Raw genomic sequence first — 27670 nt, 5'->3', positions numbered from 1 at the left:
TCTTAAATATTTTGAAAAGTGGTTACTCTGTTGCTTAAAGTAAGGCATAGCCCTACCAATTTTCCAGACCCACCGTTTTCCCAGAGTTCAGGGAACTCTGGAACTTGGGATGTTTAAGCAGCTGTAATGTTTTCAATACACTAGGGACATAGCAGCTCCAGCGGTGACAGGAAGAGCTGGTATTCTAGAATCCCTCTAAATGATATCATCCCAGTTTCTTAAGAAAATGGCTGGTGTCTGAACGATAAACCTACAAAAGCACCATGGACTTACAGCCTGGACCCTACTTGAACTTCCAGTTTCACGAACACATTTTGTTTCTCCTTTACCTTTGCCATCAGTGAACCCCTCAAAAGACCTCATTCTAAATTGCGGGTGGCAACTCATGAATGGATCACAAACTCCATTTCACTTGTCTTGATCAGCAGTTTTATTTTTTTAAATGAAACAGAACAGACTAAGAAAATACCACAATGTGCCGCATATCACAAGAGCAAATACCGTTTAGTGGAGCTTTCATTTCAGTCAGGTACGTAAATCCATTTGTGTATCATGATATAAATATTGGCCACAGTTGCCTTAAAAAAACTAATGTTCCAGACCAGGGACACAACCGTGCGGGAAGATCAGGGCGACGAGAGACAGAGATGGGTGGCAATGACGAGTTTTAATGCCCCAGCCAACACCCAGTCACATCCGGCTCCTCAGACCAACTTGATCTTTGAGACTAGACTTTTGTACAGAGTCAAGCAACACGCAGAAGCCCACGACTCCGTGGGCATCACTCCTGCAGAATGCTAGAGAGGAAGGCAAGGTGATTACATCTCATAGCCAAAGTTCTTTTTATTCTTAAATAACTTTAATCTACTCTGGTTTCCAACAGGCTTTAACCCCAGAGCCCCCGGGGCTCATTTCAAGAAACGTCTTCTCATGTGGGGTCAGCTAAACAACAGCTGCTTCCCCTCGGGTCATCTCTAATAAAGGACATGTACAGCTAGGTTTGCGCAGGCAGGAAAGGTGTGACAAGAACTGCTTTGGTGGCGTGCGAACTACGCGGTGTTTCTTCACTGGATTTTGGTGACGGCTTCATGGATGGAGGTAGCGACGTAATCTAGGTTCTTGGTGGTCAGGCCGCACATGTTGATCCGACCACTCGGCAGCAGATAGATATGCTTCTCGTTGACCAAATACTCGACCTGCTTGGCTGTAGAGAAGACAGGAGGGCAAGACACTGACTTAAGCAGTGGACACTCAGAGATCACCATCCTCCTTCTTCCTCCTTAACTCAGACTTGCGCAATCAACCAACAGGAAACTACTCGCTAGATCCTGGAAAGATGTCTCAGTCATTCATGTTCAATTTTCAGGACGTTGACAATATGACTACCGCAGAGGAGCAGCTTGGAAGCCGGGATGCCCTCCCAGCCAGACCTTGCACGTTAGACACCCCTCTCAACTGAGAGCAACCATCAGACACAAGGGAAGTACCCTGATAGGGAAACCCTGATAGGTGCAACACCGGCTTTGGGTCTCCCCCAGTCTGGCTGCTCAGTCCTGAGCATCCAACAACCTCCAGTGAGCCTTTCATCTCAGAGTACATTTGACAGGAGCCCATCACAATGTACAGATAACCGGCATGTAAGTGAACCAACAGGCTCTGTGACCCTGTGACCCAGACCCCGTGACCTAGGGACCACCACATTCTAGCCTCTGGACCACTCATCCTTCAGCCTCCTAGGATACAGCAGGGATTCCATGGTTGTAGGAAAAACCCCACACGTGAAAGCAGAAGGGGACAGAGGCCTGCACGTCCTCATCACTGCAGTGATTTTGTTTCTCTGCAAAACTGTGATAGAACTCTAGCATATTTTTGCTTAATTAGCCCATTAAAAATGAAGTAGAACAATAAAATCACACAAACTAATGGGCAAGTGTGACATGCTAGGCAGTGTGCTATGCACTTCAGTATTCTTGGTGATAACCTATCATGCCCATTTCACAGATGGGGCATAGGAAAAGTTCAACGCTTTCCGAGTGCTGAACGAAAGGCTGTGTACCACCACACCTGGCTCTGTACGTTTTCTTAAGAAAATGAGGGGAAGAGAAAAAAAAAAAAAAAAAAAACAGAACAAACTCTATCATTAAAAAAAAACAATGAGGGGGCTTGTGAGATAGCTCAGTGGGTAACAGCACCCGACTGACTGTTCTTCCAAAGGTTCAGAGTTCAAATCCCAGCAACCACATGGTGGTTCACAACCGTAACGAGATCTGACTCCCTCTTCTGGAGTGTCTGAAGACAGCTACGTGTACTTACATATAATAAAAAAATAAATCTTTAAAAAAAAAAACAATGAATGAAGCTGGGTGGTGGTGGTGCACACCTTTAATCCCAGCACTTGGGAGGCAGAGGTAGGCAGATCTCTGAGTCTGAGGCCAGCCTGGTCTACAGAGTGAGATCCAGGACAGCCAGGGCCACACAGAGAAACCCTGGCTTGAAACTCCCTCCCAACAACCCCAGAAAACACAAACAAACAAAAACAAAATGACAAACTTCAAATGAGGTTCAAATCAGGTTCAGTCTATTGCTACCACTTGTCAAGTTATGATAAAACCAATTTCCTCCTCTGAATAGTAGGGGAATAAAGCTTTCATGGGGATCCCTCTTCTTGTGAGCTCTTAGAAGCTCTCACACCATGCTCAGTCCCGGGTTTTTTACAGCTACACAGAGATGACTTCTCAACGAACTCTATCCCACAATCGTGAGGGACGCCTACAGCTAACCGAGCCATTTGCCACTTTCTGAGGCAGCCTTGTTTCATACAAATCTGTAACACAATCTTGATCACATCTTTCTATGTATCTCCTTTGGTTTGTTCCTTAGCCCATTTCAAGCCAGAACTGACAGCCTTGACATTGCCTGGGGCCTCTAGTGTTTCTCTGACATCGGATCCCTCCGGAGAGCCACCAGGGTGACCGCGTGTGGCCACTCTGCACCGGTCTAACAACAAGTATCCATCAGGCTCTCAGGAATTCCTTATTAAGAAATGGCTCCTCGGGCTGGTGAGATGGCTCGGTGGGTAAGAGCACCCGACTGCTCTTCCAAAGGTCCGGAGTTCAAATCCCAGCAACCACATGGTGGCTCGCAACCATCCATAACGAGATCTGACTCCCTCTTCTATGGAATGTCTGAAGACAGCTACAGTGTACTTACATATAATAAATTAAAAAAAAAAAAAAAAGAAAAAAGAAATGGCTCCTCTATCATAACGAAACTGCTGACAACTGGTGGAAATCAAGCCCACTGGATTTCCCATCAGTTTTTAATCCCAATTTTTAAATTTAGGACAAGGAGAGGTAACTTTGTAACATCTTTTCAAGAGTTCTACCTGGACACTGCAAAAGCCCTGTTAAGTTTGGTCCCTAAGGAATCATGTGTAGAATTTATACTAATTAAGGTAAAGCCAAAGGCACAATTTATGAGAAACTGGTTACAAATTAAAGGTCCAAGTTACAAATCCTGTTATTTCCCCAGCTAGCTCTGAGCCACTTTCCCACCTGCAAAAATGAAAGTAACAAAATCCTGGGTCAAAAGGGCAGACCACAAACAATGCTCTCAGAGACTGGCGGGCTTGGGAGACTCATACTGAGAAAACCTAACTTGCTCAGGTCCAAAGTTCGGCATAAGAACGTCGCTTCTGTGTGCGTGCACGTGCTCAGGGGATGGGGGCGGGGCACTTACGGTTCAACCCGGTGAAGCTGAACATTCCAATCTGCTCAGTGATGTGAGACCAAGTCCCCGGGGTCTTGAGAGCTTCTAATCGTGCCCTGAGTTCAGACCTCATGGTCAGAATCCGGTCAGCCATTGTCTTCACATTACCTTTCCTGGAACATGGGCAGTGGTTAGCAATACCCAGGCACGAAGAGAGGATTCACAGAAATACATAGGTTTGTTTAAAAGCTGTAATTTAAGCCAGGTGGTGGTGGTGCACTTCATCAGCCCCAGCACTCAGGGGGCAGAGACAGGAAGATCTCTACGAGTTTGATGGCCAGCCTGAGACACACAGCAAGACCCTGTGCCCAAAACAAACACACACAAAAAAACCCTGCAATTCAGACTGAAAGCTTATCATAAGCTCACACCTGTTTATTATGGTACCTGGGTTCCTGGTCAAGTGAATGAACAGCCAGACACACAGACACAGAGGACAGTCAGCAAGGGCTGTGCTTACAGATAGAGTCCAGCTAGAATATACTAACACCAACAGTATCGTGTACTCTACAGGGCCCAACTGATCTATTTATCATACACTTAGCCAGGACACGAGAGCCTTCGTCTTCTTTTTTTTTTTTTGGTTTTTCTTTTTTTTTTTTTTTTTTTTTGGTTTTTCGAGACAGGGTTTCTCTGTATAGCTCTGGCTGTCCTGGAACTCACTTTGTAGACCAGGCTGGCCTCGAACTCAGAAATCCGCCTGCCTCTGCCTCCCGAGTGCTGGGATTAAAGGCGTGCGCCACCACGCCCGGCTGCCTTCGTCTTCTTAAATAAGATAAAACACAGGTCTTAGTCCTCTTAAATAAGATAAAACACAGGTCTTAGCCGGGCGTGGTGGCACACGCCTTTAATCCCAGCACTCGGGAGGCAGAGGCAGGCGAATCTCTGAGTTCAAGGCCAGCCTGGTCTACAGAGTGAGTTCCAGGACAGCCAGGGCTACACAGAGAAACCCTGTCTCGAAAAACCAAAAAAAAAAATAATAATAATAATATAAAATAAAATAAAAAATAACCACAGGTCTTCACCCTTATCTACCTTTCCGATTCCTGTGGTTTCAGCTATCTTTGGTTAACCACAGTCAGAAAACACTAAGTGGAAAATTCCAGAAGTAAAGATTTCCTAGGATTGAAGTAGCTGTTGTCAGAGTATATGCTATCATGGCTCCACTCCTTTAGTGATTACTATCCGGAGCCTTTTCTACTATGTGCCATCTATAAACTAAATTTCATCGTCCTGTGTATGCACAGGAAAAGAAGGGAAAGCCCAAAAATGGTCATACTGCCTTGAAGTCGGACAGTCTATTCTTTGGGAATCCCTGTCCTCCAGCTTTACGGAAGGAAGGCTGGGCTGTGGAGGAAGGGACATCCACTGCAGGGCTTCTCCACACCTCAGATGCCTTGCTACCCAAGCACAGGTGATGTGGATATCAGCCCAGCCTTGAGAAATACCTGAACTTCAGAGAGGCTAAAATAATGGCATCCTGGGGCTGGGGAGATGGCTCAGCGATTAAGAGCACTGGCTGCTTCTATCAGAGGTCCTGAGTTCAGTTCACAGCACCCACATGGTGGCTCACGACCATCTATAAAGGAAACTGATTTGGCATTCAGGTGTACATGCAGTATTCATGGCGGGGGGTGGAGAGGGGAGAGAAATAAATTTTTAAAAATTGCATCCTACGTCTCTGGAGATAAAAGAGCAAAACCCAGGCAAATGAAGCAGAACACGTCAGCTATGCATTCCTGATTCCTGCCCTTGCCCATCAGGATCCAAGGCCCTTACCACTCCTTAAAGAGCTCCGGGTCAGAGAGGGTGGCGGCCACGATCCGAGCTCCCTGAGCTGGGGGATTAGACCAGGTGATTCGTACAATCTTCTCCATCTGGGAAAGGACCCGCAGGACGCTGTCAGACTCTTTTCCGACCACGGTCAGATTCCCCACTCTCTCATCTAAGGAGAAGAGGAGAGAGCCAGGCTCAGGCGCTGAGGTGGTGTTGAGGGGCAGGGAGGCAGGGCTGCGACTCTGGGAAGCACTCACTGTAGAGCCCGAAGTTCTTGGAGAAGGACTGGGCACAGAAGAGCTCGAAGCCTTCAGACACAAAATAGCGAATAGCCCACGCATCTTTCTCTAGGTCTCCAGATGCAAAGCCCTGATAGGCTGAGTCAAAGAAGGGGAACAGAAAACGGCGCTGCGAGGAAGGAAAGCGGAGCGAGTCAGGGTAGGGCGTCCTCCAGAAGCGGCCTCAGATGTGGGTCCTTCCTCCCCACTTGGTGCCTGGAAGGAATTTCGACCCAGAGCCTTCCTTGTGTTTCTTGTCTGCACGCATTTATTCATCCGCCTGCCACTCTGCGCCTAGTTCTGTTTCGTGAACACCAAGCAGCAAACACGGGGTTTGGTAACCCTTAACAGCGTGCGCTTTACTCCAGGGTCAAGATGCAGCTTTAGCAACAGGGCTCCTTTCTGAAGCTTAGAGGTGCTATTGTGTCACGGATCCTGGTATGATTAGCTAACTAGGTTTTTTGGGGGGTTTGTTTGTTTTTCGAGACAGGGTTTCTCTGTGTAGCCCTGGCTGTCCTGGAACTCACTCTGTAGACCAGGCTGGCCTCAAACTCAGAAATCCGCCTGCCTCTGCCTCCCAAATGCTGGGATTAAAGGTGTGCGCCACCACGCCCGGCTATGATTAGCTAATTAAATGAGGTCTGGCAACCCCAGGCACCTTGGGTCAGGCAACACCTAACTTCTCTCCCAGCTGACTCAGCAAGCTTCCCTCAGATCCATTCCACACTGTGTTACCAGGATAGACACTCCCAATCCCCAGCCCCAGAACTCCAGGGAGCAAAGAGAATGTCCTTCAGTTCCTTAAATGCGCATACTGTCTGCCTGGGTGGGGCTGTGGCCATATACACCCAAGCCCCTACCCCTACCAGCTTCCTCCAGACGAGGCCTTCTTATCTCCTCCTTTGAAGGACTTCCCCCAGGAAGCTTTAGGCCAACACCAGCAATATAATCTGTGCTGTATACCCCACAGAACTCACCCAAGCCTTATCTCACAATATTGGAATTCTTGAATACTAAACCCTTAGATCTTCCCAAAAAGGCTATATGCTCCTCAGGGCAGGGGCCTGTTCTGCTATGTTCACTAGCAGACCCCGATGGTACCTAACACCTAACAGTTGCTTAGTAAGTATCCCATAAGCATGGTGATGGAGGATATACACTTTGAGCTAGAAATTCTCATCTAGGAAGCAATCCTAAAGAGAGAAAGCTTTGCCAGGCGGCGGTGGCGCACACCTTTAATTATAGCACTCAGGAGGCAGAGGCAGGTGGATCTCTGTGAGTTCAGAGCCAACCTGGTCTACAGAGTGAGTTCCAGGACAGCCAGGGTTACACAGAGAAACCTTGTCCAAAAAAAAAACAAAAACAAAAACAAAAACTGATTAAAACAAAGCAAGTGTGTGTGTGTGTATGTGCGTGTGTTTTACTACGTAAGTAAATCAGGTCAAGAAATCTGAAATTAAACATTCCTCAACCTATTTACCCAATCCCCCAAAAAGGCTTATCTCCACAAAAAATGATGCTATAAACCATTAAATATTGTGTAATTATATATTGTTAAATATATAAAGAAATAAAAGGGGGAAATGCTACAACATAATATTAAGAAACTGATTCCTCCTTGTAAAACAGATACACATCTTAAAAACCACACACTCTCTGATACTCCATCTACCAAGACACTTAAACTACAGTCTGCAGAAGTAATAAGGTTAACAGTTAACATCTATTACCAAACACTTACAAGCGTCTGTAGGAGTAATAAGGTTTACAGTTAATATCTATTTTCTTCTTTGAACTTCTCTCCATTTTCCGGGATGCCTTCAGTAAGCTGGCTGTGCTTTTAAATAATTAAGAAATAACAACTAAATAAAATGAATCCACGCATTCTCCTTAATAGAGATGCTCACAAGAGCCGTTACCTTCATAACAGCGGCGATCTGCTTCCACTGCTCTGGAGTCGGGTCGGTCCCTGTTGGGTTGTGCGCACAGGCATGGAGGACAAAGATGGAGAACTCGGGGGCATTCTGGGGAGAAGAAGGTTACGTCAGCTCCGACAGAGCAGGGATACCGGGAGATGGTCAGGGGGAACACAGGTCACAGTACAGGGGCGAGCATTAGCCACGGGGCAAGCATTAGCCACGGGGCGAGCATTAGCCATAGGGCAAGCATTAGCCACGGGGCAAGCATTAGCCATAGGGCAAGCATTAGCCACTGGGCAAGCATTAGCCATATTCTCAGTGTCTTGAACACCTCTCTCATGTGCTACCTCAGAATCTACTCTCTGATCTGGATGGTTCGGAGGAAGTCTCAGGTTCTCACTTATCAACTGATCCGAACGTTTCCCTAAACAGAATTCTCTACGGCTCTTCTGTATCACCCACCTCCAGATCATTCAGGAAACCCTGGAGGTCCAGTCCTCTCTTCTCCGCATCCCAGTAGCAATAGGGCCGAATGTCTTTAAAACCGGCGGCAGAAAACACAGCATTATGGTTCTCTGCAAAGCAAAGGGACAGATGTTAAGTGCTTTTTAAACACAAGGTGGCAGAATCGGAAGGAACACAGGTGAGCTACGGGCCCTCAGGCTCAGTGTCCACTGGGCGTCGTAGAGGCTTGCTACTGAGTTATACTAGAAACAAGTCTAACCAGTTATAAGAACTCCAGACTTGGAGCCTATGACTGGGCAGCCTGCCTCTTATATCCACCATCATGGAACCCTAAGGATAGAATACAACGGAGTCTTGGGCAAAGGTGAAATTGGAGCAGTAGCTTTCTCTGGCTGCAGCTAGAAGCCAGTGCTCAACGACTCCCCAAAACTCACCCTCCCAGGGATAGGTTACATCTTCCACGCAAGTCACCAAGTGTCACAAGGACAGCCCTCCCAGATGCTTGGCTCGCCCCCTCTACGGCTAGCAGGCTCACCCCAGGTTGGCGATGATACGTAGATTGGTGTGTTCTTGTTATCTGTACCATTGTACCATCGCCCTAAGAAGTCAGCTCCAATCCGAAGAGCGCCTGTCCCTCCCAAAGACTGCACACCTCCAACCTGGAAGAGAAGATTTCGGGTCACAGGCTGTTGACAATGGTGAGATCGGCTAATATTCAAAAGAGTAAGACCATCATGGCAACATACTTTGTCCTGTCTAAAGCCCCTTAAGTGTATCAGTTCCTCAAAAACGGCTAACCATTACCAGAAGGTCCTATTATGTGGGTAAACCGAGAGACAGGAAGGTAAGAAGAGACGAAGTCCCTGCTCAGTCACCAGTGAGCAGGAGAGTCAGGTCTCCTCTGACTCCAGGAGGAACCTCCATCTTGAACACAGGTAGAAGGACCTGGCACACAATAATGTGTGCCTTGGAAGGGAACCCCAGCTGTTGAGCACCCATCCCAAGATCTCTCCTGTCAGTAGGGCCCTAGACGTTCACTTCAAGCTGACCCTTGACTCCTACCTATCTATGGAATGTTGTTATATTAATCCCCAAAGGCGTGTTCTCTCAGTTTCCTCTCAGCCTAAAGAGTCCTAATAAAGGTGATGATGAAAGTCCTCTATTTTACCATTCAGAAAAATGCCTTCACCTAGAGTGTCATTTGGCCCTCACATACTCTACAAAGTAAATGGATTGAGAGAAATCAATGGTTCATAAAAGGACAGTCAACACGGATGGACGCGAGTGAGATCTCCCAGCTCTGGGTCTGCTCACTCCGTCTTCTGTAAGCCACTCTGTCCACCTGTCACTGATTGGACCCCTCAAATTCTAATGAGGTTTCAGCGTAACTCTCTCAGTAGAGATAAAAGGCATAAATAGACAAATTAAATGTTGCCTAATATGCCTACACAATTAAGGAAAACAAAAGGACCATATTAAAAATGTCTATAATTAAAGGGAGGCGGCTAGGATGTTGTCTTAGTTAGGGTTTCCATTGCTGTGAAGAGACACCGTGACCAAGGCAACTTTTATAATGGATAACATTTCATTGGGGCTGGCTTACAGGTTCGGAGGTTCAGTCCATTATCAACAAGGCAGGACGCATGGCAGTGTCCAGGCAAACATGGTGCTGGAGGAGCCAAGAGCTCTACATCTTGATTGGAAAGCAGCCAGAAGACTGGCTCCCACATGGTATGGGGGAGAGTCTCTAAGCCCACCCCCACAGTAACACACTTTCTCCAACAAGGCCACACTCCTAATAGTGCCACTCCCTAGGCCAAGCATAGTCAAAACCACCACAGATAAAGTACTAGTACATTTACCTAACCCATGAAGGGCTCTGGGTCCAATCCCAGAGAGAGAGACAGACAGAGACAGAGAGCGCAAGTGCCAGGCAGTAGAGGCACACACCTTTAATCCCAGAACTCAGGAGGCCAGGGCAGGTGGATCTCTGTGAGTCTGAAGCCAGCCTGGTCTACAGAATGAGTTCTAGAACAGCCAGGGCTACACAGAGAAACCCTGTCTCAAAGCAAAACAAACAACATAAGAGGAGTGTGATTTCAATGGAAAATGGCCGACCACAGGCTGAGGTATCTGAACACGTGATCCCAGTAGATGGCGTGGGGGTGTGTGAGGGGGTGTATGTAACCTTTAGCAGGTACAATTCCGTGGAAGAGGAACTCGCTGGGGAAGGGCTTTGAGGGTTTATGCTTCCACTACACTTCCTGTTCATCCTCTGCTTCCTGCACACGCCTGAAGATGTAACTCTCACCTGCCTACCACACCTCCGTGTCATTAAGGACCCGAACCCTCAGGAACCATCGGCCAAAATGAATCCTTTCCTCCAAAGGATGCTTCTGGTTCTGGTGTTTTATCATGGTACTAAAGAGTAATTAATGCCGAGGGACGCACAGCAGTCTCCTAGCAGTGACAACTTCATGAAAGACTCAGGAATAGTCACAGTAGAAAGAGACTTTGGTTTTAGTTGTTGCTGTTTTTTGTTTTGGTTTTTCGAGACAGGGTTTCTCTGTATAACCCTGGCTGTCCTGGATATCACTTTGCAGACCAGGCTGTCCTTGAACTCAGAAATCCGCTTGCCTCTGCCTCCCAAGTGCTGGGATTAAAGGCATGCACCTAAATTGGTTTTCTTTAAGGTGTGGAGGTGGGGTGTTTGTTTGTTTGTGTGTGTGTGTTTGTGTGTGTGTATGTTTGTGTTTGTGTGTGTATGTGTTGTGTGTGTGTATGTGTTGTCTGTGTGTATGTATTCCAACAGAGGCCAGAAACAGGTTTTGAAACACGTGGAGCTGGTGTTACAGGCATGTGGAAGCTGCCCAGCGTGAATGCTATAGGATCCAAACCACAGCTGTCTGATAGAGCAGTGAGTACTCTTAGCCATAAGCTGTCACTCCAGCCCTACGTGATGATCCTAAAGACACACAAAAAGCTTCGGTCCTGTGTTATTTGTAAAATCTCATGATTGAAGAAACACATTCAGCTATCTTGCATTTGCTCTGGCAGTATGGTTCGATCTTACACAAGATCCACAAATACAGATGACCTTGAAGTAATGTGACGTGGGCATGGATGTAGGCATTATAGCATTTGAAATAATAAAGCGGTTAAAAGAAGAAAATTTCCCTTTAGAGGAGAAAAGCTGCCCTAAGTTGTTCTAAAACTCTAAGCTAACACTAATGCTAAAAGACAGCAAAGGAAAAATCGTCCAGGGAGTAGAGGTCCAGAGGTTAGCCCCACCCTCCAGGGAGTAGAGGTCCTGAGGTGAGCCCCGCCCTCCCTCCTGTTCCAGAAGCACATGGTGTCAGCACAGATACACAGGGTACCCAGGACTGCAAACGATCCTGGGAACGAAAAATTATAAATTCACTCCATTAACATCAGCTACCTGAGCACTCATAACATATGACACGTGAAATACTGAATTCTCAAACCATCGTGCCCTAAAAATTAAACACTGGATGGCTTCCGTGACACATGGTACTCTAAATATCAACAATTAACAGAAAGTGCTTTTTGTGAATAAATAAAGTAGCAACTAGTCACTGTAGAAACTTTTTTGGCCAAGAAAGTCCTGTGTTTTGTAAAAAAGGAAAAAAATCAATATTTAACGAGATAAGTTCAGACAATTCACGGACTCAACCACTGGACCCAAGTCACTAAACAGGTATCCAGAACAAGGAGTCAACCAGTTAAAACTGGACCAGACAGTCTCTGCATCTCCTTTTCAGGTTGACATATAATTGCTGACTTTAGGAACATGTCAGATATCACAATTGGTCCTGTTATTTCATTGTGACGGGAGCAGAGCCCACAAGAAGCTGTTTGAGGCCAGGGTCACACGTCACCTGGGTTCCATAGCAACTCTTACCGTATCTGATACACACCACCACACAAGCTCCTGCCCAACGGTCTGAAGAAAGAATCTAGTGTGGAAAAGACCGGAGGCAGGGCAAGATCCCCGGACTCCTTGAGGCAAGGGCCAAAGTAGAGACTGAGATCTCACTACAAGGAAAGGCATCACGTCGGGTCTACTGGGGCTGGCTACCTGCCATGCCTGCTGAGGCTCAGGAACAGCAGAGCCTGAAACACTGCTCTACTCTGAGATTCTGTCTGAATCCGAAAGTCTGAGAACAGAAAAGTGAGAAGCAGAAGCCAGGGTCCCAGAAATTGGGCTCCTTCAAAGCAGGTGGTAATGGTAAATTTCAAGAGGAAGGCTGTGTAAAGAAGATGACATTACCGTTAACCTTCTTGTTCATTCTTCACGTCTTGTCTCTACTATCCCTTCTCCTAATCTGGCCACTCCAGTTAAAACTGAAGCCAGCCTCCCTCCCTCCCTTCCCCACAGCTAACATGCCTCCGCTCCCTCTCTTTCTATAGCATTTGACAAGTTTAACACAGAAAAGGGAAGGAGAGGCTGTCTCTGTAGTCACATGTATGTTTGGGTCCTAGCATCTAGCAACGTGCCTGGCTCTTCTGACAAGTGACTAACTCAAACATCTGAGACCCTTGGAAGTTCTGTGAGCGAACTGTTGGAACATGTACTAAACAAAAAGCCATGATCCCTAGCCAGGATCGCAAATGGTGAGATGATCCCTAGCCAGGGTCACAAACTGTGAGAGAAAAAAAAAAGCTTATAAAATCAGACATCGTAGCGCGCTGGAGACGTGGCTCAGCAGTTAGGAGCACTTTCCGGTTTCAGTTCCCTGCATCCGCATGGTGACTCACGGTCATCTGACTCTCCAGCCCCAGAGCATCTGAGACATTCTTCTGACCTCCACAGGCACCAAGCAGCATGCGCGGGACGCATGTATACATGCAAGCAAAATAACTCTCACATATAAAGTGGAAAAACAGTATTTTTCATTTAGGCACTAGAGTAAAGCCACAGTGAGTTCTGTTATTCTCAGACTTCAAACAGCCACGTCATAACTCAAGAGAACATAAGTAACCAGCCACGCCTGCGAAAGTGAGCGACTCAGCACAGAAGTGACCCTTGGTCGGATCCTGAAGGTCTTAGAGGTGCGGACTAGAGAGTTGGTGAAGCAAGGACGGGCATTCTACACAGAGGGAAAAGCCAGGCCTGTGGGTCTGCGGAACAGCAACACTCTCCACTCTTAGACTGGCAGGGTCCCGATGGGATAACAGGGAGCTGGCAAGCTCACAGACTGGACCACACTCTGTAGACAGCAACGAAGGTGCACCACGTGGAGGAAGGGAGCAGGCAGCACCGTTAGCCCTCTTTATAAGGAGTATCTCCCTTCCTGTAGTGTGGGAAATGTTCTGAAATGAAAAGGAGAGTAGAGGCTGGAAGGCCAATGAGGCTACTACGAGAATCTACATGATCTGGTGGCCGCGCGGATGAAGATAGTGGCCCAGGGATGCAGAGAACTTCCAGGAAAAAAAAAAAAAAGAAAGAAAGGCTCAGAGCTCAGGAGCAGCTGGTACCCAGAGTAATTCAGATGCTGGGAAGTATCCCAAAACAGGAACTTTACATATCTGATTCTATAAAGACTGTCCTTTAAGTCTGTTCTGTAATCAAAACACAATGAAGATGAACTAGACCAAGAAGGAAGAGTACGTTCCCAGGTCAAGGCCATGAGCCCCAGGCCAGATTCTTACAGTCTTTTTGTTTGTTTTTTTTTTTCCAGTTTTTTGAGACAGGGTTTCTCTGTGTAGCCCTGGCTGTCCTGGAACTCTGTAGACCAGGCTGGCCTTGAACTCAGAAATCCGCCTGCTTCTGCCTCCCAAGTGCTGGAAGATTCTTACAGTCTTAAGAGGTCAAAACCTAGATCCATGGACAGAGGAATACTGTCAACAAAGTAGCCATGTTGAGAATACAGTTCTCTTAGAGAAGCCGCTCCCCCAATATGGACTCTGATTTGCCAACAACAGCCCTACCTAATCTATAGCGTATACAGAGAGGTACCATATGTCAGTGGAGTGTTGGGCCACAAATGGGACATCTATAACACACTAACACACACACAGACAGACAGACAGACACACACACACACACATAGATCAGGGACCTCTGAGGAGGGAGTGGAAGGTTTTTAAGAGCCAGAGGTTGGGGAGGGCTGGAACACAACTGTGTGCTCCTGACGTGACAGGCGGCTGGCTCACACGGACACACATCGGCTACGCTCTCCTGCATAAGACCGAGCACGTCATCATTCCAGCAGGGAGGGGGAAAGAGAGAAATGGAGATGGGTATGACCAAAACACACTGCCCGAAACTCTGAGGAGCGATAGGACGTATAGATTTTAAAACAGACTGCCCACCTTCTGTCTGGGCAAACACAGGATTTTCAGGGCAGCTCTTCCATACCACCCTCTACCCCCACCCCACCCCACCCGGCACACACATCCCACACCTTCCGTTCCCCCAAGGCAAGATAAAGCCTTACACAGAAATCTAGTTCGAACTCTGATTATAATCACTTGTTTAATCAGTGACCTGGGTTCCCAGGCCTTCAGCAGAGCCTCCCTGCGTCAAGACACTGGCAGGAAAGCAAGCACGTGAGCTGCCTTTACTTCACCTTGCCATTCGCTTATCAGGGCATCTGGAGAAGAAAACCCTGCAGTACACAGCAGGTGAGGAACACCTCAAATGACTCCACCCAGTGGCCCTCTCCATGGATGAACTGTGACCTGCGTTACCACATGGCCCAGGGGACTGAGGAGCGCAGCTGATTTCAATTACACAACACCTAACCGGACTCTTGCTCTCCCCTCCCACCCAGCCCCAGTGAGCCAGGTTTACCTTGCTCAAACAACACTTTCCTTAGGTAACCCCTGCACACACTGGAGTCTTCAGGCGAGTCTCTACACAACTTGCTTCTGCCCACTGCTGACCCTGGGCCATCCCACACACCCCTGTCCCAAGAACAGGATCGATGTTTCCTTATCATCTCTACTTTGTGGTCTTTCAAACCTAGATATAGTTTGGAGTCAGTGGGGGCACCTTTTAAAAGTACCCCCAAGCCAAGTAGGCGGTAGTGCACATACCCTCATCTCAGCACTTGGGAGGCAGAGGCAGGAGGATCTCTGATCACTGGGTTTGAGGTCAGCCTGGCCTACAGAATGAGTTTCAGAACAGCCAGGGCTGCATAGAAAAACCCTCTCTTAAAAAAAAAAAAAAAACAAAAAAAAAACATCTAGAGACTGCCATATCCAGGGACCCATCCCATAATCAGCCTCCAAACGATGACATCATTGCATACACTAGCAAGAGTTTGCTGAAAGGACCCTGATATAGCTGTCTCTTGTGAGACTAGGCCGGGGCCTAGAAAACACATAAGTGGATGCTCACAGTCAGCTATTGAATGGATCACAGGGCCCCCAATGGAGGAGCTAGAGAAAGTATCCAAGGAGCTAAAGAGATCTGCAACCCTGTAGGTGGAACAACATTATGAACTAACCAGTACCCCGGAGCTCTTGACTCTAGCTGAATATGTATCAAAAGATGGCCTAGTCGGCCATCACTGGAAAGAGAGGCCCATTGGACACGCAAACTTTATATGCCCCAGTACAGGGAGGGGAACGCCAGAGCCAAAAAGTGGGAATGGGTGTGTAGGGGAGTGGGGGGGAGGGTATGGGGGACTTTTGGGATAGCATTGGAAATGTAATTGAGGAAAATATGTAATAAAAAAAATATTTATAAAAAAAATTTTAAAAAGGAAAAAAAGAAAAATCTCCCATCGGGGTTGTGGGGAACAAGAGGGCAGTGCCCCTTCACGATTCTGATTACATTGGCTCGGCAAGGGTTCCCACGGTCCAGCTTACAACTTCCAGGCCCAGCTGGGTACACATTTGCAGCCCCAAGGGTCTCCCTCCTGCTTCTAACACACACACTCATTCTCGCACACATCTGAATTTATGACACGGGCAGCTCAATGAGAGCACCTGAGAGAAAGGCTACAAGAATTACCACAGGCAAGAAAGAGGGGGGAATCCTGGTTCTTGAAGGTTGCGGGATCACTGATAACCTTCTGAGAAGCCAGGTGAAATTAAAAGAAATTTTCCCCCAGAAATGAACGAAAGTCTGCATATACATTTAGAGGAAAGAACCCCCGATGGGATTATGAGCTACAGGTTCTTTTCTTTCTAGATACAGATACAGATGGCAAGTAGGTAAATGATTTGCCTGTGGCCCAAAGCAGTGGCAGAGATGAGTCTACACATCTCCAAACCCTTCACAGTCCATTAACTTTCTCTTTGCTTGGCTTTTCTAGTAACGGCTTCAACGCCAGCGGCTGAAATCTGATAACGTACTGGACAAAACTGAGTAAGTGAAGCTGCGCTCCGGATACAGCCATAATTATCCTCTTACGCTGACTGAAAGTGTATTTGGTGGGCTGGAGAGATGGCTCAGTCATTAAGAGTCCTGGCTGCTCTTCCCAGAGGACCCAGGTTCGATTCCCAGCACCCACCTAGCAGTTCACAGCCATCTGTAAGTCCAGTCCCAGGGGATTCAATGCCCTCTTCTGGCCTCCGTGGGTACCAGGCCCACACATGATGTACAGGCATTACATGCAAGCACAAAGCTCACGTACATAAATAAAAAATGTAAAAGAGGTCAGCTTACCGTCAAAGAAATAAATAACAAAAATGTATTTTCCAAGAATCCTCAAGTTATAACCTTCAGCGCCTTCAAGGAAATTGAACTAATTGAATTAATCTCTTATTTTTAGATATTTACGGTTCCTAATGAGAAACTACCCACACCCCCAAACTCACCCGATTCTCCCTGATAGCTGGGCTGTTGTCCCCAAGAACTAGGCGAGAAGCACAGCTCCGGAACTCTGCCAGGCCCAGGATGGGCAGGTACTCGTGGTTGAGGCTATTGTCGTTAGCAATCTTCTGTTCGACCTTTCTCACTACTGGCAAAACCCAGGGCTGAGATTCATCTGTGCGGTATGCTGAGTACAGAGAAAGAGATCACATGAACGTCCAAGCCAGCATGTGTAACTACAGACAGAGAAAAAAAATCCCCCCACCTTCTAGCCAAAGCAGGACAGAGACAGAAACACAGTGCATTCACTTGCTGAATTGAGTCCCAGGTTGTTGCTGGGCACACAGGACAGTCTCGCTGCCCCTCCCCCATTCAGATTATATAGCTTTTAATGTGAGCTCCAGAACTGGAATGCTGACATAAAATTGGGATGCCACAAACTCAGGTCAAGCAAGAGAGGGGCGGCGGGGGGGGGGGGGGGGGGTCTCTGTGAATGGAAGCCATCTCTGCAATCAAGTCTCTAAAATCGACGGCTCAGAGATTCCATCCCCAAGCCCCCCAAGAGTGTTCCAGAAAAGCCTAGGTTGGGCGTGTCCAAACTGCAGCCCACAGCCTGCACGTGTCCCAAGATAGCTATCAACACGACCCAACAGGTTTGTAGACCATGACAATGTCATAATGCAAGGTCAAAAGGGTTGGACGCATCTGGCTTGGTGCTACTTCCCAAAAATCAATGCCCCTCCAAACACAACCACGGAGAAAGGAGAAGAAACACAAAGGCTGTCTGCCTCCCTCCAGTTGACGTAAAAATGCAGAAGCGTGTCACACAGGAAGCCTATGTCCTGGGCCTGGTGCACAGACACCGGTTACACAATGACCAGGGACCCACTTAAACACATCTTTGTCCTCTCTGCGTATTTTGAAATCAGCTGGTGTTTACATTCTCACTGTTCAGACACACTCTCTGTCTCCCAAGGCCTCCCACTGATCTAATTTTATCTAGTTCACGGCATTTAATCAGGTTACCCAGTAAACGTCTAGGCATTCCTTCAACCTTCTAGTGCATTTAGCATGTTCTCGGGCTGCTCTGACCTCAGTCTTCTTCCAATGTCTTCCTACCCTGCTCTAAAGTTATCCTGGATTCTGCGGGCAGCTGCTTTGGCCTTGACCCAAGCCAATAATCTCTGAGCTGATCCCAACCCGGGTCACTTCCGTCTCTACTGAGTGAGGCAGCGATCCTATGCCGGGGCAGGTGAGACCAAGCTCTCCCAGTGAATCTGACTAAATTGTAACTCGTGTATATCTCAGGGTGTCTTCCGGAACTACACACATTAACTATAAAGATTTTAGCTTAGCCCAAATATAAACACTTAACAGGACATTAAACACGTCAGCCCCAGCACTCTGCTCCTGGGTATGAATGTACAACCTCTTCCTCATCTCTATTGCCAGCGTGCATATTCTTTTATAGAATATGGACCACACCATCATAGGGTTTCCAACATGCATGTTTCTTTTTCACTTGATTATACATTACAGGTGTCTTTTTTAGTTTGCTAAACTAACGGGGCTTCATTTATTTAATTTTATTTTATGTACATTGGTGTGAGGGTGTCAGACCCTTTTGAAATGGAGTTACAGACAGTTGTGAGCTGCCATCTGTGTGCTGGAAATCAGCCCCAGGTCCTCTGGAAGAGCAGCCAGTGCTCTTCTTACCCATGAGCCGTCTCCCCAGCCCTTCTGCATATCTTTTCTGATAGGTGATGTATGTATCTTCATGCCCCAATTCCATTCTCTGTGTCTGCCGAGTTCCCAAATCCTCCTCTCTACACCCAACTGTTGGTAGTTTCTTATGCATCCGTCCAGAGTTTCCCCACAACACACAGGCAAGTCTGGCTTCCTGCATTTGGTAATCCACAGCATACAGCACACTGTTCTGTTCCTTGCTTTCAGCCACTTGATGGTCTCTTCATGCTTATGCACAGAAAGATTCTTTGTTCTTTTTCACAGCTGCTTAATTGATGAATAAACCAGACTTTCTTTTGACAGCTTCATATTGGACATCCAAGTTGTTTACTATGTAGGCGATTAAAGCAATTGTTTACTATGTCAGCGATTAAAACAACACTTCAGTGAACTGCCCCATATACATGTCGTCTCACGTGTTGACAAATACATCTGTAAGATGCAGGCTTGAGACGGACGTGCTGATGGATGTGTGTTTGGACAGATACTTCCAAGCTGCTCTCCGGGGCTCTCCGGGGCTCTCTATGACAACCATCAGTTCACATGAACCAGCAATGTGAAGAGCGTCCGCTTCCCCACAGCCTCACCTAGGAATTCCCAGTATGAATGTGCACTTTGTGTCAAGGCAGTTCCATTTGCATTTCTCTTATTATGAATGCAAGTGGAAACTTTTCATGTTGAGCCATCTACACCGTCACCACCATGGGTGAGAGACAACACTCTTTCCTAAGTATGAATTACTATTAACCGTGACTTCAATTATCTGCTATTAGAAACATTGTGTTGAATATTCCTGTATCACTAAGCATGAATATATTCACAGAAAATACTTCTAAGTATAAAACTACTAAGCCAAAATGTACACAACAAACAAAATACTTTAGCATTTATAAGTCCATTTTGGGTCATGTATTTTTAATAGAAATAAGTGTTTTCTATTCTGTCAGATAACTATGTTTTCCAGAAATGAGACATCTGTAAGTCCAAAAAAATTTATCAGTGCGTGCATATTCTTTTATAGAATATGGACCACACCATCATAGGGTTTCCAACATGCATGTTTCTTTTTCACTTGATTATACATTATGACAGAAATGTGGACTGAAACGGCCCCTCATCACCTATAGTCTAGTCTCCGGGTGAATCAACCTCAGAACGTGACTCATAGCATTTACATACTCTAACTGCCTTTAACAAATATTAAAAGTTTACTTAACCAGGTGGAACCTGATTGGGTTTCTTTAAAGACATACCAAAATACCTCCTTCCGAGGAAGAGCTGTTCTTGGTGCAGACCACCCGGTCAGATGCCAGAGGCTTCCACAGCAAACGTGCTCCTGGAAGTCTCTGGGGGATTTGATTTTAGATGGGATGTTATCACTGGGAAGGTCCTGAATTCTACCCAATCCTCTTCCTCTGAAACTCAATTTAATATTGGGAAATGTACCTGGCAACCAATCCCCGCAAGCAGGGCTGAATAAACTGCACGGTGTGTTACAGAGACAGTTAAAAGAGATGCTCTCCGGTGGGATCCTACCACTCAAGGGCATTTCAAAAGGGACCTCCCAGAGTCACGGAATGGATGTGTATCTGAACCACCCAGAAAGGATACCACCTAGACTCACCACAAGTATAGAAAAGTCAGTCCTACTAACTTCAGATCTATGACTGGATATTGCATACCTGATATAATACACATGCTGCATGTGAGTATCCATGGTAACGTCATAATGCCATTCCACGCCATTCCTAAGTTATTGTAAAACATGTAGGAGAAAGAAAAAGCCACTGTGCTGTTGTTCTTCCCGTTGTTATATGCTCTGACCATCACGCTGCCCCAAAGAAAACCACCCTGAATACTCAAGAGTGAGGTTAGCTCGACTGTGAGAAGAGGAGAATTGCCCAATCCAGTGGCTCCCTTCCCAGTTTCTCCCAGGTTCAGTTCTGGGCATACCCTGGTGTGCTACCCATCAGTAAGGCGTGAGCGCAGACTTCTCCAGGTGACTGGAGCAAGAAAGGCAAGCATGATAGCCCGTCACCGTTCCTCCTCACCTCTGGAGTGCTTGTGACTGTCCTGTTTTGTTCCCATTGCCCGATCCTCCTGCCACCCACTCAGCTTCAACAAGCACCCACCCACTGTGCCGGGCACTGGCTAGAAGAAGCTACACGGATATCCCCTGTCTCCTGGGAAACATGGCACGCTGAGCCTTTAAACCTCCATGGTGGGTCAGAGAAGATCTTACAGAGGATGAAGTGCTAACAGTGAATAAAAGGAAGGGTTTAACAGGGGCAGGGGGGCTTTCCAGGCTGAGGGGCAGCTGTGCAAGGTCCTCGGGAGCAGGACAGCATAGCCGTTAGAGGCGCTGCATTTCCAAGTCTCCTGAGCAGGCTCGGTGGAGGAAACACAGGGAGCTTCTTTCAAGAACCTTCTGTTTTAATGGGGACATCCAAAAGGGGTGACACCAACAGATGAACATTTACAGACTCCTCTGAGGGACATCACAGAGTCAAACCCCAAAGGACCAAAAGCAGGAGGCTCCCGAAATGATCCAGAAGAGAAATAATGAAGTCCCCAAACAAGGCGATGATGGCGGGATAGAGGAATGGGAAGATAAGCAGGCAGGCGGACCGCTGAGGATGTGACAAAACCAAGAACTCAAAGACCAGACTCATACAGGTGGGACAGGGAAAGGGTGGCTGGTGAGTCCAATATCCGTCGAGTCTGGATAATGCACGGTTGGTGGGTCGGGAGCTGGTGAACACATGGCAGCCCTAAGAAAGGCCCTAGGAGAGGACTCCCAGGATGGCGAGCTGTCCTAATTATAGACACTCCTGGAAACTGAAGCCACGGTAATAACAAGGATTTACTAAATACTTTGTACATTTCTTTATTCTCATTTATTTCAACAAACCACAAAATACATAGGTATTAGGAGTCTGGAAACTGAGGCCAGAAATTATTTGCCAAAGATCATAAAGATAATAAGAGTTAGGCTGATACTACTGAATTCAACAAAAGCTCACGCTGGATGCCCTGTCTCTGTCTCTCTTCCTCTCCCTCCCTCCCTCCCTCTTCCCCGCCCCTCTCTGTAACAGGCAAAGCCTGAGGAAATTCTGAAGCCCTCAGCCTAGAGCCCTGTATCAAGAGGAGCCTTCTTATCAGCACTCTGAGGAGCTGAGTGACCTATGCTTGTCCTTTCCTCCTGAGCAAGCTTCCGGGGAAGTCACAAGGGTTACAGACAAGCCCAGCAGTCTTGTATGCAGAAAAGGAAGAACAGAGAATTAGATGGTCGAACTGGCGCTTTTATCCCCCTGAGGGTTCCCCTTCCCTCACCTACCTGCACCCAAGAGCCCGTGCACACAAGCCTCTAAGTCCTTCTCCAACTTCTGCTCTGAGAAATCCTGATACAGCTCTCCACAACACCAAGCCCATCTCGAGAGGCGAGAAGCCACATCAAAAACTACTAAACTAGACCCAAAGAAAGAAGGCTAAATTCTCATTTTAAAAGTGGGGGGAGGGGAGACTGGCTTTTTTAAAGAGAGAGAGAGAGAGAGAGAGAGAGAGAGAGAGAGAGGGCTCTGCCTCTGAGCGCCCACCACACACGTAAGACCTGACTTCAGCTCTGGGGCACCCACATAAAGAGCTGGGCACAGACATGTTAACATTAGAGCTCCATCTGAGCAGTGGAGACAGGCAAAGCCCTGAGACGGCTGGCCTGCTAGTCACGCCATCAGTGAGCATTAGGTTCAGTGAGAGACACCATCTCAAAAGATAAAAGTAGAAGCAATAGTGTAAGGCAGTCAGTGTCAACAGCTGGCCTCCACGTGAAAGCATGCATGCTTACACACACACACACACACACACACACACACACACACGGAGTGAATAAAAACAAAAACAAGAGACTTTGTATTGTGTTGGACTTGTGTCTCACTGTCCTTAAAGGAGCTCTGAGAAACACTAAGCCCATCAGCTCCATAAGCAGTGAAGAGTGGGACCCGCTGCTCTGTTCCCTGACAAGAGAGCTATTGAAATCAGTCCAGCAAGAAGACAAAAAAAAAAAAAAAAAAAAAAATCTCCCGGGAAGCTCTCAGCAAATAGGAACTAGCTAATGCGATTACAGCAGCGGTTTATTCTAAAACTGCCCAGCACAGCTAGCGAGAACCTGAGAGGGTTTCACTACCTTCGGCCTTGGGAGGAGCAACCTTCTCAATCAGTAATTAATTACTTTCCTTTACAGAGAGTGCGCTGAAGTGTGTGTGTGAGAGTACAACAGGACAGACACGTGCAGAAAGAGGCCTTTTATTCCCCTGTTTTGACTATTCCTATGTGAGCATCCATCACTATCACCCACACAGAACAGGTCAAGGTAAATGATCACAGAGGCCTATATGCAACACCTTTCATTACAGATCACACTTCACACATAATTGTTCCTGGTTTACTGACCCTTGGTTAATTGATGGGGTCAATACAATTACCCCACACTATATAGCACTACTCTATTAATAGAATCCTGAAGGTTCTAGGAAACCTTGGAGTGGACTCTTTTGATAGATTCTAATTGTCATTCATTCCTGACACCTCATTCTTCCTCAGCTTCAAAGACATTCGATAACCTTCGAATTAGAGGTCCTATGTTTCTTCTCTCTGCAGGTCCATGGCTACCCCCAGACCAGCTGAAAGTATTTCAAGCAGAGAAGAATCCAGAACCCTTGAGGCCTGAGACCTGCCTAGAATCCCAGCTCTCCCATCTAAGGACTAAGCTATGCTTTCTCCCTGGGCTTCAGCCTCCTTCCTTGCAAACAGGAGAGCAAGAAAGCAACCTCCCAGAGTTGCTGTAGGCGGAACGTACGTACACTTACACACATAACTCATTTGTTCATGTTCTTAGGTTCCTGGAAACAATGACAGAGGCACGTCATCACTGAGATGAGTATCTGAACCCAAGGCTGACTGGATCATCAGGACTGGAGGTTTTCCTGTGCATGAATATTTTATTTCTGAACCGATGTCATCAATTTCATGCTTTGGCTCTTAGGCTAAACATTTTTTATTCAACTGTTTTCAAGAGACCCACTCAAAGAAACGACAAACAACAACAGAAATAGCTCACACTTATATAACTCCTACTTATACACCAGACCCCATGCAAGGCAGTGATTGCATCAAGTCACGACAAAGGCCCTGCAAGATGGGTCAAGCAATCGACCTTGCTAGCTCTTCTATCTTTATTAGGCTGTAAATAAGCACTTGAAGATTCTGGACTGGATTTAAATAAAGACTTTATATGGTGATCACTGTGATTTTTAGTCAAGACAATCTTTCAGTATTTCTGAGGGCTGCTAAAACCATCAAAATCCTCTCCATTGGCAAAACAGCAAATACTGACCTTTTTATGCTTTTTATTTTGAAAACTTTCAAACATACATAGAAATTGGGAAAATGCTATCTATCATTTATGTCCAGACACCATCAATAAAACAGCATTTTAGGATTTTTCTCTTAGCCACTCCTATTCCTTGATGAAATGGGGGCGGGGGGGGGGGGGGGCAGGGAGAGAGAGACTAGGGCTATGTGTGCACATCCTCTCTAAGAACCTGGATGAGAGAGAGAGAGACAGACAGACAGACAGACACTAGGGTTATGTTTGCACATCCTCTCTAAGAACCTAGATGAAAGAGAGAGAGAGAGAGAAAGAGAGAGAGAGAGAGAGAGAGAGAGAGAGAGAGAGAGAGAGACTAGGGCTATGTTTGCACATCCTCTCTAAGAACCTAGATTCTGAATCCCCTTAACGTCACCCTCTGCTTCAAAACAACTCCATTTCTTCTTTCTAACCTTCTAGCGCTTTCAGTTCGGGTTGGTTCCCTGCTGAGAGCATCTGCCTGCTCACTCTTCTCTCCTTGGCTGGCCTCTGCACGTGGCCAAATGCAAACCAAGCTCTGCAGAGCTTCAAACATCCAAACGCCAGTGATGACGAAGTCGCCGGAGGAGGCTCGAGTTAAAGGGCTTTAGAAACTTTACAACACAAACGACCTTGGCAGAAGGCTAACTTGGTTCAAGGCAAATGATCAAGAAATGAAGACCCAGATGTGTGAGGCCTGAGATGCATGGGCTTCGCCTCATCTGCTCCACTCTGAGAATAAACCAAACCTACATCTTCCCCATGTGGGTTAACAGGCTTCCTAAGTGGCGTCTGCTACTCGCTCAACCCGGACTACAGCTCCTTTAGACTAACAGCTCTTTCATTCCCAGTTCCAGTTGACCACGACGCTAAAACTACCATACATCTCTCTCCTTACCATCCCATCGTTGCTTTAGAACAAGTACTATAAAGAACACTGGGTGGAGAAACAAAAAACAACATTTGTGTCCCAGATGTTACACCTGTTTTGCGTGACCTTGAACACCCCCTCTTTCCAAGGACTCTGTATCGCCATCTGCAAAATGGGTAGGTTGGTGATGTCCTCGTGGTCCCAACCTTCTCTCCTCGGGCTCCTCTCAGGGAGACACAAACTAAGTCTCAGCTCCTCCTACGCCCACCTCCCCCCCTCCCCCCCCAAGGCTGCTCGCATTCCAAGGCACTGCATCCTTACCTCCCACGCCGAGGTTAACCTTGCGGGGATCTGGATCATCCCGGAAGTCCGCAGTGAGCTTAAAGACCAGAACCGGCGGAGCTTGCGGAACCTGGGCAAAGACTGATGGAGGCGCCATCGCGACAGAATGTGCCGAGACCTCAAGAACGAGCCGGGAGCTGCTCTGTGCGGTGCGGGGTCCGGTGACTGGAGGAGACTCTCACCTTCGCCGGCGGGCGGGGCAGCCCGCGGCTTCCAATGGTCGAGCCGCGTCCGGAGCTTGGCAACGCGCTTAACCAATCACAACCTTCGGACTAAAAAGGGTTAGGCGGGGCAAGCCTCTAGTAGCCAATTCGAGAAGAGGATCTTATCGGAGGCTTGTATGATGCAACCAATGCAATGTACACCGGAGGAGGTGTGGGCAGAGGCTAGGATGATTGGCGTAGCGTGTTCCAATCGCTGAGGCTTTTATTCCTTGGGGTGATGAGGATGGTGAGGGTGGCGGGAGTCCCCAGAGGACAACCTCCTGACCTTCTGGGGCCTGGAGACCTTGGGCGGTGGCCCGCCCGTGGGGATAGCAGAGAACAGGTCTTTCTGTACCCGCTGAGCAGGTGACTGTCGCCGCCAGGCTCCGGCGGTGCGCACGTTCCCGCGTTGGCCAGGCCCGGCTGACAGCCAAGTGTCTGGCACAGGACTCTAGTGGTCCGCTTGGACACACTGTACCCAATCGTGGGTGACCTTGACCGTCTCCACTCAGTGCTTCCCCAGAAAGAAACCTGGATGTGTTGTCTTCCTTGATCGCTGGCAGGGGAGACCCTGCAGAAAGTAAGGGATGAGCACATGCTAGTTTGAGAATTTTAACACCAACCCCCAGCCCCGGTAGGTAACCGGGGCCGGAGAAGCCTAGCCCTAAAGGACCTTGAAGGATCTAGCGAAGCCTCTCTCTGCAGCATTCCTCCCACGCGTGCTGTCATCGATTGGCACACGCCCAAACTGCTGCTTCTTTCTGTCAGGTCAGGCTGCTCCTTCCCCTGAGAGTCTATTTCTGTCCAGATCCTTTCTCCACCTGTTGACCTTGAAGATTTCACATCTGTCAGCCGTCCATAAAGCCTCTTAACACGCTGTCTGGTTAGACATCTCTCTTTCCTGTACTTGGGCGTTTTGTTGTCGACGTTACAATTTTAGAAAGCCTCCTGATGAGTAGGAACCTAACTGTGGAGCCAGGCAAGTTAGGTTTAGATGCTGGCTGACTCTGACCTACTTGGGCAGGCCTGTTCCTGCTCTGTAAGATGGAGATAATAGTGTTTTCCTCCAGGTTGTTGTGGGGATTAGGTGAGTTAAGACACATAAAGTGTTTAGTTGCATACAGTAAGTGCTCTCTAAATACTAGCTTTGTTATGGCACAGGGTCCACACCCCCTCCTAGATGGCATGATGCTTTGCCTGGGATCTGGCAAACCTCCCTCTGTTTCTTCCACTACATATTCACCCAATGCTGGAAGGTGCCAATTCCTTGGTATTTTGCAAGAAAACAGCATCATGGCTTTGGGTAACATGATAAATCTTCACGAGTTTTCGGTTCAGAGGTTAAACAAAAGCCATCGAACTTTGAGCACTACTTGCTAAGCTTTTCTGTCTTTTTCTTTCCAGAAACATCGCCTTGTTTTTGTTTTGTTTTTTAAGGAAACTGCCCGAAGCGTTCGTTTCATTAATGTTTTCCCCTAAGAGTCACAAGCTAATACTGAAGGTCCAACAGCCGTCACGCACTTTCAGTACGTCCAAAAATCACAGCCGGAGGGCAACTGGGGAGGGGTGTTCTGCAACCTAGCCTTCCTAGAATTTAATTTAGAAGTGTCGTCTTCACAACGTTAGGCAACAGTGTCATGGTCACTCCCTGCGTCATTCCCAGGGAGAAAAGCAACCCCAGGTTACCTAAACACTGTTGGTTTGGCTAAGAACAAATAAATATTTCTCTGTGTGTGTGCGCATGTGCTCGCCTGTGTTCCCGTTCAGTTAGGTACACAGCAGCACATATGTGCAAGGGCAAATATGCACATGTCTGCATCTGGGTGTGGGGACCAGAGGTGAATGTCAGGTGTCTTCCACAGTTGTTTTCCACCTTATTATTTAAAACAGGGTCTCTCACTGAACCTGGACCTCACAAATTCTACTAGACCCTCAGGTCGATGAGCACAGGAAATACAAGCATACTGGTCACTATTGGCTTGCACAGGGGTGCTGGGGTTCCAAACTCAGATTCTCAGGCTTGTACAGCCAGCACTCTTACCAGCCAAATCACCACCCCAGCCTCCCAATAAATGTGTATTGACGGTGTACACAGCTCCACAGTCAAACC

At 47.2% G+C, this 27670-nt stretch overlaps 1 protein-coding gene across 1 annotated transcript; it reads right to left on the bottom strand.

Annotated features, from left to right (window-relative positions):
• Window positions 1–406: 406 nt before the first annotated feature.
• Window positions 407–25581, bottom strand: Got1 (glutamic-oxaloacetic transaminase 1). Its single transcript, XM_021151958.2, has 9 exons — window positions 25337–25581; window positions 17000–17181; window positions 8742–8865; window positions 8204–8316; window positions 7742–7846; window positions 5802–5952; window positions 5548–5713; window positions 3739–3881; window positions 407–1204 (listed from the first exon to the last, which is right to left on the bottom strand). Exons 1-9 carry the CDS (start codon window positions 25452–25454, stop codon window positions 1065–1067), a joined length of 1242 nt encoding a protein of 413 aa, XP_021007617.1. The 5' UTR covers window positions 25455–25581; the 3' UTR covers window positions 407–1064.
• Window positions 25582–27670: the final 2089 nt, after the last annotated feature.

This window comes from Mus caroli, unplaced genomic scaffold (assembly GCF_978045245.1).
Source record: "Mus caroli unplaced genomic scaffold, Mus_caroli_1 scaffold_20, whole genome shotgun sequence".
Lineage (NCBI taxonomy): Eukaryota > Metazoa > Chordata > Mammalia > Rodentia > Muridae > Mus > Mus caroli.
The sequence above is the reverse complement of the archived record's forward strand: the minus strand, read 5'-3'. Positions and strand labels throughout refer to the sequence as shown.